The following is an 11093-nucleotide window of genomic DNA, read 5'->3' on the forward strand; positions in this document are numbered from 1 at the left end:
CCCACCCCCCCAGAGCACCGAGGCAATTGCCGGGGGACCCAAAACCCCAGATGCCCAGAGGGACCCCCAGAGTAAGGGCGTCCAAAATGGGAGCCAACCCAGGAAATCTGCCCCCTACCAGACGTCGCAATGCCGAACCCCCCAGGATCCACCCCGAAGTGGAACAGGCCATGGTCCCAAGGCACCCGAGGCCCCAGGGGCGACCCGCCCCCTGGCAGGAGCCCTGACCAGGCCCCGAGGGACAAACCCCCGCGAAGCAGCGGCCAGTAATGAGCACCACTAATGCGAAGGCGAGCCAAAGTGCCGGCAAGTGGAGAGGGCCAGGACAGGGGGAATGGGCTCCACACTTAGCGGAGACTTGAGATGTTCTTGGGAGGGGGATCAGTTCAGACTGGAACCTGACAAGTAAACAGCAGAGAAAGAAAGAAAAAAACATACATAGTCTCAATCACACCTTCCCACCCTAGTGCCCCCACTCGCAACACACAGACTCTTCAAAAAAATAAAATATAAACAGCATACATACATTTGCACACAACACTCATATCCAATAATCCCAGGACCGAGGACTCTGTGCCGGGATGACCGGATAACCCAATAGGTGAACCCTGGGTTCACCTACTAGGTCAATGGCTTTGTTTTTGCCTTAAATAATACAGAATTCTTTTATAAACTTTTTTCTTCCTTTAACAAAACAAAAAATAAGTTGGATGCACAGGAAAGTTATTATTCTCTTATTTTACCACTTTGTTGGTTGACAAAAAAAATAATGACTCAGTCTGTTTTATTCTATTCTAAAATAAAATTTCAGATAGGATAATATAGATTCGAAGTGAACAAAAGTAGTTGATATTTTTTGCTTTCACAGCATTAAAGTTGAATATGGCTTTAAATTTGAAACAGATCATGATAAATACGAGGTGTTATAAACATGCATAGAAGTAATGAGACAGATTTGAAAAAGGATTAGAAAGTACTGATATCTTTGCTCAAATTTAGGTTAGTAAAAGTAAAACGTAAAAGTAAAAATGCTTCTTGAGTATAGTAACAAAAACGTGCATTTCATTTCACTACACAATAATGTTTGAGTGTTTTCAATATAAGTGTTCCATGTACCAATCTTTGCTTTGTTGACAGGTAATCGATACATGTCAAAGAACTACAGTCTATGAATTCATAACCAGAGAGATAAAATATTGCATTGCTAATGCCATACCATGTTGTAGAGTCCTCTTCTAAATTTGTATTCATGTCTATCTAAATGTGGAGCTTCTACATTGTCAGAGAATCCATGCGTAGAAACAATACAGAAGCTTTAACTCTTGCAAGAGAAATATTTGATTAAAAAACATAATAAAAAAGTATGAATAACCATATATTTTTGAAATATTGTTTGCTCTGCAGAGTGTCAGGATTAATCGACTGCAGGAAATAGAAGGAAGGCTGGATGAATGCTTATTTTGTTTTTTTTTGTTTTTTTATTATTTGCTGAACTACCTTTGGGTTTGCTTGAAGCTTAAACAGAGCGAGGCGTTTGCTCTTATTTTAGCCTTTATGGAGCCATGATCTCCTTATACTGAGCTGGGTTTAAGATTATAAGGTTGTTATTCTCTGTCCCCACCTGCTTTTGGCTATGGTTATGTGAGATCACCAGCTCTTTTTTAATGAAAAGTTCCTCAAATAAAGATAATTTCTGTGAATAATTCCATACTGGAAAGTCTAAAAGTTTGAACTGTAAAAGAATGTTTAGATATACAGTATATTGGACATTTAGAATATACATGCATTTAGAACTGTTTAAAACCTTCACCAAAAGTCCTCTTTAATAAAATTAGGGACATTAAATCCCATGAGATATATGGGATCAGAAGGGCATCGGTTAATCGGCTAGAGGTCAGACATAGACAATATTTCCTTTATCAGTTTTGACAAAAAAAAAAATGGCAGATGAAATGATGAAGCATATTCAAATATTTTCTTCCTATATAAGAAATGCATTAGAACTACGAACCAAACCCATTTTTAGAGTAGCAGCTAATCCCATGTCTTCCAAGGAACTCTGTTTGGTTTTAAAAACCGATATGTCATGTAAAAAATACTGACAAAATTTATTGTCTCTATTCAAAATGACCCGTATCAAGAATGAAAAAGACCTGCGGCATGCTTTATTTCTATCCTTTATGTGTTAAACTGTTAAAGGATTAAATAACTGTAATCAGTCAAAGCCCATATGACCTCATCCAACCTTAAAATTAAATTGGAAATCATTATTAGCTATAATACAGGGTCATACATTTATCTATACTGCATTTCACTTTTACAATTCTCAGTATTTAACATGGGTGGTTATAGATATGGGCCAACAGGGCTCAGTGCACCTTTAGACCTGGTCCTGACCCCTGTTATAACTAACTATACTAAAGACATAGTACTTTTAATATAACATACTACTAAATTTATTATAAATATACGAGGGTGTGCACTAGAAGAGAAACTGCATTTTTTTGGTGTGAATTGTTTTAATTTTACAATGATGTAAAAATTGAATTGTCGCACTTTTAGCTTTGGTCATATTGAGGTAGAGTTATATTTTTCTGCTATATCTAAGGATTGCACGGTAAAAAATGGCTCTTTGGTTAACTTGATATTTCAAACGATGAACTATTGGCCTGTTTTTTGTTTAATTGTTTTGCTCGGTGGCCCCATGGGAAAAAAGGGCTCCACCCTCATCAGCCTGGTAAACTTGGTCTAGAACCACCACTGGTATTTAATTTCAACCAGTTTATTTATGTATTTATTAATTTTTTACTATTTATGGTTCAGGTTTAGCTAAGGAAAAGTTGCTTTAAATTCTGTGGAAAACAGAGCTACATTAGCCTACATCATCAGGCTGGATGGCAACTGGAACGAGGCGACAGCATCACACAGTCCTATATTTTGAGTTAATGTGAATAAGAGCAGAGAAGTTAAATAGAAACTTTCACACTAATATATGCCCATTATTTACATATGTTACTGAAATGTGCTAATCGAGGCTAATCAAATGTGCTAGGCTAATCAAGTCAAATATGCTTTTGCAATTTCACCATATTTCATATTCATTTTTCATTTTAGGGGAAAAAAACGCTAAAAAATGTGAATGAATTCAATAAATCTTTATTGAAGGAGTCAGTAATTTGCTGACTTACAAGAATGTCAACATTTTATTTTGTACCATGACTGTCCAAATACATACCTCCCTATGTAAAAAAAATAAAAATAAAAATAAAAAAAAAAAACACATTACGGTAGTTAAAGTACATTTGAAAATTCAAATCAGTTCAAATTTTTTTTATTAATCCCAAATGGAAATTTTATTTAAGTCTGAATTTTTTTTTTTAAAAGAGAGAGATTTATTCATGCAATAAATTAACTGGTTGCTCGTTGGTTTGTAAAACTGTTCAGATAAAATGTTCTTCTATTTTTTGTTTTTTAATTTTAGTAGATTTAATGTTTAATTACTGCCATCCAGTGTTAGCCAGAATGTTCCTCTTATAAACACAGACCAAAACTCTATCTTTGCTTATTTATGCATTAATTTAGATTTTAATTAATAAATGGCACACCTTTCCTAAACCTCTTAAGCGCTACAGCTTTTTTTAAGGTTTCTGCTCGAAAATGACATATCCAAAATAAATAGAGTATATCTTTGCATCTACAAGGTCTATTTGAGTCATTTTGGTGTCATAATAAAGGGAACACCTGGGACTTTTGTTCAAGTGTGTAAGTATCAGTAATTATGTCACTAACCCAGAGTAAATTAAGATGGAACACAAGAAAGAATGAAATATTTCACTTCCGCCTAAAAAACAAACTCACTTTTTCAATGAATATCTCTTTAAAATGATGCAGATGGAGGTAAATATCTATATCCAAGCTTGCACATTGCATAGCTCTGACGTTATATACATTTTGATATTTAAACCTCAACATGCTTGGTGTTTGGGTTGTGTTTGGTGTATGTTAAAATGACTTATATGTGCTTGTAGCAGAGTTCCTCCTGTTTAGTTTGATGTATGGTTTGGCTACATTGGTACACAATTAGTGCAGCATTGTGCATCTTTTGCTGCAGTGAACTCCAAGGTCCCCCAATAGGGGGACCTTGGAGTTCAAGAGGTTAAGCCGATTTTAACCTTAATTCTTTATTTTCAAAACATTTCTTTTCATTGCTGTAACTCTGACAGTATCGAACAACATGTTGTTCAGGGTCCTCCTCTCACATTGCGTGTGAGTGTGATCCATTCAAAACGGTTCACTGAAGTAAATGTGTTTAGTCTGAGTTGGTATGTTTACAATGTTCTTTAATGCAAAGCCGCATCTGAAATTTCCATATAAGTTTAATAGCATGCAGTAAAATCAGAGTTATGTTATCTTGGTTATGTAGAAGACTAGGGTAAAAAACATTTAATAATTCTAATAATATCAGATACACAATTTATCTGCAATCATGAGACTCAGAGGACAGATCGATATCACTTCTGGGTTGATTATGTCCTGGTTGTGAGTTTAAAAACAGTGAGATATGCTTTGTGTTTGAAGCTAACTCCTATTGCAAATACAAGGCAAAATACTAGTTTATAAAATGCCTATTACTGCCCACAGTACAGTACTATAGCACCAATGCAAGAACTTGCCTGATTTTGAATTTTAGTAAGAAACCATTAATATTCACTAGATATCTGCTCTTAAATTAAATTCTCATTAATTTTGGTATTCTTTTTTATTTTATTTAGTGTTCTGATATTTTTTTAAATGATTGTGTTCTGATCCTGGGGTTGATGGATGAGCTCTGCTTTCGCAGTGGAACTTAGGATGCATTATTCATGTATACGTTTAAGGTTGCAGGAGAAATTAGCAAATGGGTGATTATATTATGCTAATGGTACAAACAGGCTTCACTCGCATCAACATCTCAGCTTCCCTCACTATCTTTTGCAGGAACCTTTTGTCTGCTGAGCTGTACTTTTTGTAACAAGAGTGATATAAAACATTTAAAGTCAAATTGAGGTCACAACCTAAAGCAAGCATATAACAGTGATAAAAGGACATAAATCTCATTCTGGGATAAAATAGCACAGTTTGAAATCATTTTTTTCATTTTGTTCAATTAAAACTAAGTGCAATGCATGCATCCAGGTACACAGGCAGTTCTTACCACAGTGGGGAGTGATGCTCTCCGATCAACTTGTGTTTTCGAAGGCCGTCTGAAACTGCGTTTCCTTTCTCTGGAATGTCCAGAATCTGATCCGTGACCCCAGTAACTACTCATCCAGTTAGTGAAGTTCCCATCATCATCTTCGTCGTTTTCCATCACGATAGCAGGCAGCAGTCTGAGGGACATGATCAGCGGCCGTGCAAACAGACAGCCTCTTGGCTCAGCAAGTCTAGCAGGACCGATTCAAATGAGATCCCAGCTCACTGGTGCAGAAAGACCACTAACTTAGCTGACCCACTAAGTCTCTGCCACACAAAACTGTCCCACAGGGTAAGGGTAACTTCTATTAGAGGCCACTAGTGCCTCTGGATGCTTTCGTCGTTGTTATTTCTGGATAATCCAAAAAAAAACAGCAGAGCTTTTACTCAAGTCTTTAAATAAGAGAATCCTCTGTAATCTAATTACCTTTGCTGGCAGAGAGCTTTAAAAAAGGAAACACTGACGACGCTAAGTAACAGCTAGTATTTTTTTTGTCAGTGGGTGGCTGATGCGGCCTCGGCTTTAAATCTTTCCATTACAGTGGCGGGCCTGCGGGTAAACAGCTGAAACTTCAATTTGCCCATACTTTCCACTCGCAGACTGCATCAAACCTGTCAATAATTATGGAGTGCTCGTATCTCTGTCTCCCACAGCGCATGCAGGGCCCGGGGGCTGCCTGTGTCATACAGGACAAACAGGGACAATGTCTCTTCAGAATGAACAATTACAGCTGGATGACAGACTCCCATGCAACAGTTTTGACAAGATCTATAGTTTTTTCACTTTAGCTCAATGTGCTCGGAGGGTTTTAGAAGCAATTTCCACCTGACAATACACAATTGAAATAAATAAAGAGCAGCTTTAAAGTCATCAGGTCTACAATCAACAGACATAAAAGATTTTTCTTCCAGTAGAAGCACTATCATAAACAAAAAAAAAATGAATGAAAGGCAAAAAATCTGAGAACCTTCTGAAGATTTTTCTTTAATAAACCTTGAAAAATACCCTTAAAGTCCTTTTAAGAGACACCGCAGGTCGTATTTATCAACCTCTTCACTGTAAGTGCACAAAATTTGTACATGATGGGTGGAAACATATTTGATCTAGAATATGCCAGGCAGAGATATGCTAAATGTGGTTTTCAACTAATAAAAAGGAACCTGGTGCTGATTTCCATTGAAGGACTCATTCTGTACATTGCATAGCCTTTAGTGACATTCATGCCCTCTATCATTAGAATGTCAGGATTTGTCACAATTTCTTGTGGATTTAATGATTAGTTAACTGAGAACAGAGGCAGATAATCCAAAAATCCTAATATGAAAACAAAGTCCAGAAACAAACAGGAAACCAGGAATCCAAAATCCAAAAGTGAACACAAAGTCCAAACTTACAGGAAACCAGGAGTCCAAAAATCCAAAAATCAAAACAAGAAAACAAGTCAAGACGAACCAGAAACCATGGAGTCATCAGGGGGAATCGCTATCACAAGGAGGAAGTTTGACGAGGACCCAGCAAAGAAGAACTGAACAGAGAGGGTATTTAAGGGAGAATGAGACAAAGAGAGTACTAACAAGTAGATTGGGAACAGGTGTGCATAGAGCAGAACAGAAAAGGAGCTAGGGAAAAAGGAGAGCACAAGAGGGCAACAAATAAAAACCTAGAAAACTAAAAATAATCAGAAAACACAACAAAATAAGAATGAAACCACCAAGACTATAAAACATGGAGCAGAGTAAAACTGAAAACTCAAAAGAAAAAACATAACAGAGCCAAGACTGAAACAGTAACTAAGAATTAACCAGAGAACACAACAAAAAAAAAATTAAACCACTAAAACTAGAAAACAAGGAGTAAAGCAAAACTGAACACTAGAAAGAAAACATAACAGAACCAAGACTAAGACAGTTACTGAAAAAAAACAAAGTACACAATAAACTAAGAATTAAACCTTAAAAAAACCAGAAAACAAAGAGCAAAGCAAAACTGAACATCCAAAAGAAAAACATAACAGAACCAGAACTCTAACAGGATTATTTCTTAAAGTGAACCATAGAAAAGCATGGGTTTTAATAGTAAATACCACTCAGTTACCTGTGGAGATTGTGTCACTTGAAAAAAACGGAAAATGATTGATAGACGTAATAGTTGTAAATGGCATCTTCTGTGTTTAAATGGCTGTAAAACTGGTGGTTTTTGTGAAAAAAATATCACCATGTTTTTCTGTTCATAGTTTGAATGGCTGAAATGTGTTGCCTTGAAGTCTATTAATTATTGTTTAATTTAATCTAGTAAAAATCCAGCTGTTCTTTGAAAGCTGTTAAAGACCATCAGTGAAACCAAAATGATTATTATGGAGTCAAAGAAGCTTTTTCAATTAAAAAGTTTCTTGGATGGAAGCAAAATGTCTTCAAACTTGAAAACAAAGTCCAGTGGAAAAACTGCTTGTTTTTAAGTCCTTACAGATAATTAAAGTGATGCAATTTAACATAAATCAAGAACTGTCCTCTCTCCAATCGAACAGATCTTCTTGGGAAACAAATAAATCCATAAAATACTCCTTAAAAAGAGCCTATAAAGCCTTACGGTCCACCAGTATTGTGGCAAAGTAAACTAAATTCTAGGTAATTTTTTTCAGAAGTTGATTAAAATATGGAACTACTGAGAGTAAATGGACGTTAACAGTTAACATCTTTAATTTCTTTCTTTCAGTGAAAATCTCATTATTCCTGTTCTAGAAATGAAAGTGAATGGAGATAAGGAGGTAGAATTCCTTTCCCTTTACGATGGGAGAAACATAATCTGGCCCGGAAAATCTGAATTACTCATTCAGTTAGAACAAAACGCCTCTGAGCTGAGACTGCAGACATCTAAATATAGGCCCAAGCACCTATAAAAGAGGATTTTTTTCCCTACATTATCTTTATTTCCAACGTGACTCTAGGAGAGCAGGACTAGTCAGGGCATGTAGGCTGATGAGACATGCTGGATCCCTCCAAAACCTCCAGTAAGCATCAAGATTACAGTAATCTGCTTTTATATCATAGATGGAAGTCAGTTACATTCAAACTGAGCAGCAATGGGTTCTCACACAAGCTAGAAATAAATGAAACCTTCTTTTACCTGAATATGCCTAGCATTGAAATCACCTTATAATGATTGAATTAAGTTTTTTTTTAACAGATGGACCACATGGTGATATTAAACTGCAGATCAATGAAGTATAAATATTTCTTTTAATCGATTTTTATAAGTATTGAACAAATCAACATCATACTCGTGAACAGATATAAATCTGTAAAATTACTTGAAACCAGAAGCTTTATGCTCATAAAGCTTCTGGTTTCATAAAGCTTCTGGATATATATTTACTAACACACAACATGACACACACAGTCATGTTGTTGCAACAGAAAAATGTAATGGTATTTTATGTGAAGAAATATTTCGAGGTATCTTTATTATTCCCTGTTTATTTGGATACCCCTAAATAAAATGTAGGGCAAACAGTTGTTTTACTTCTTCCCCGTAATTGAGTAAATGGAATTCATCTATATGTTACCTGATCTCAGAATAGTTAACATTAGTGAGCAAACCGTCTCGTTAAACCTCACAAAAATCCAGAAGTGCTCGACGTGGTGCCGCAGCTGTGATGTGGTCCCTATTCATGCATGCCACAATTCTAACTTTTATTTAAAAGAGTGTAAGAAATAGGAAGCCTCTTTTGTAGGAAAGGCAGAAGAAGTGATGCATGCATTTTAAGAAAGGATATGTTTTGCTATAAGCTAGGGGACACCTAGAAACCCTCCCCACAGTGAAACATAATGGTGGTGGTGTCATGATATGGGAATATTGTCCTTCATTAGGGACGGTGAAGCTTGTAAGAGTTAATAGGAAGAAAAATGGAGCTAAACAAAAGGGAGGACAGGAAAAATTATTTCAGAAAACAAGTTGTTCTACAGGACATTGGCTGGGAAAAGGGTAAATAAAAAAATCCTTTTTACATTTTTCATAGTTTTATTTTTTTTTAACCTGATGCAATAGTCCGGGCTTCCTTCCTACCTATTTAATTTAAAAAGCATTTGATTTTATCTTTTTTTTTTAGGATATATGACATAATAACAAGAAACCATTATGGATTTCAGGATATTAATTAAATTCATCATGTTGCTGCATCTCTGAATAAAACTTGATTCATTTTTTACTGGCAAGTTTCCTGAGGTTACATTTGATGTGATTTGTTGCTTAACACAAACTGAAATATGATTAATGTAATGTAAAAACAAAATAAATATGGAAACCATGTATCAGATTATTGATTGATTGACTTTATTGAGTCGCATTGTAGAGTCTAGTGGCAGCAGGGATAAATGACCTGTGGTAGCGCTCCCTTTTACAAACAGGGTGTAAAAGTCAAAGGACCTTACAGAAGATTAATACCTGCTTTCAACAATAAAATAGTTTGTGTTGATTTGTCAGATAGAAATCACATCTCAAAACATATAATACAAATCATATAAAACCCTCAAGCACGTTACTCTGACAGTCACTCGATATCGTGACAAATAGTGAAAACATTAGGGGATGTGAATACTGTTCTGAATGACAACTCAATATATCTGTCTGGAGTTATTTGGAAAAATCTTTCCTTTTGTACTCTCTCTATATATATAAAGAAACCACTTTAAACCAAGTCAAACAAAAATTTTTCAGAGGTAACACACTGACATCAAGAGAAAAACTAACCCTGGCAGAGCTGAGAATAGTGAACACACAGAGAGAAAATAAAAACATGGATAACATTAGACATCACTCAGAAATCTTTTGATTTTCTTTTATTTTTTTGTGCACCACACTTCACTAATGTACGGTGGTACAGATGTGTTGGACTGAGTCGCTTAATGTAAAGAACCCTACAGATCTTTACATAAACTCAGAACTGAGAGCAACTGACTTTGAAAATGTCACAGTTTGGTAGAGGTTTTTGAGGACCCAAATGCAGAGACCAGGAGGCAGAGGTGAGTCTTGCACGTTTAATGAGGCAGAAATCCAAAAATAAAAAAAAAAACAAATACAGAAAGCCAGAATCTAGGGGACATCAGGGAAAACACACATTAGGAGCCGGGGAAAGACAAGGAAGCAGCACTGAGGAACTGCACAATGAGAGTATGGCTTTGTTCGAATTTATGGGCTGCATCTTCCAAGGACGCGGCCTACGTGGACTGGATCCTTCGAAGTCCTTGTAAATAAGGAGACCGGAGGAGTTTTTGCTGGGAATTCAAACAGGTCTAACCTTTGAAAAGAATGAATACCGAACTTTCCAAACTGTTTTTTTTTGTTGTTTTTTTCTTATTGTAAACTAAACAAAGACTACACTCATGAGAATACGGAGTGGAATAAAGGTGACAAACACAGAGAGCATAAACAAATAAAAGTAATTGTAATGATAAAAACCTTAGTCAGTTAAAAAACATGCTGCAGTCATTTTGCACATCTCTGATGTTGCTGCTATTTTCAAATATCAATTACTGTAAAAAAAAATGTCCATAGCTGTAAATTGGGTATTTATTCTCCAGGTGCAGTTTTATATTGTTAAAACACTTTACAGAATTTTATTGTTTATATTTTAACTCTTCCCTATTATGATATTCTTATGCATTTTTCTAATATTTCCCCAGTGTGGGACAAATAAAGGAATTTTCTATTCTATTCTATAAAAGGGGTAGAAAGATGTAAGTAAATCTAAACAATGTATGTATAAAAACTATCTGCAAAATCTCTCAAAATTCAGCAACAAAAAATATTTAAATTGTTCAAAATAGCAATTGAAAATAAAAATTATATCAGATTTATAGTCCCC

At 35.5% G+C, this 11093-nt stretch overlaps 1 protein-coding gene across 2 annotated transcripts in view; it reads right to left on the reverse strand.

Annotated features, from left to right (window-relative positions):
• Positions 1 to 5430, reverse strand: part of lnp1 (leukemia NUP98 fusion partner 1) — a 13270-nt gene extending 7840 nt beyond the window's left edge. For both annotated transcript variants that reach the window (XM_015391486.1, XM_015391485.1), the window contains exon 1: positions 5195 to 5430. In XM_015391486.1, coding sequence (XP_015246972.1) covers positions 5195 to 5380 — 186 coding nt within the window. In that variant the 5' untranslated portion in view covers positions 5381 to 5430. The remainder of the gene's footprint in view (positions 1 to 5194) is intronic.
• Positions 5431 to 11093: the final 5663 nt, after the last annotated feature.

Source organism: Cyprinodon variegatus, unplaced genomic scaffold (assembly GCF_000732505.1).
Source record: "Cyprinodon variegatus isolate N-32 unplaced genomic scaffold, C_variegatus-1.0 Scaffold544, whole genome shotgun sequence".
NCBI lineage: Eukaryota > Metazoa > Chordata > Actinopteri > Cyprinodontiformes > Cyprinodontidae > Cyprinodon > Cyprinodon variegatus.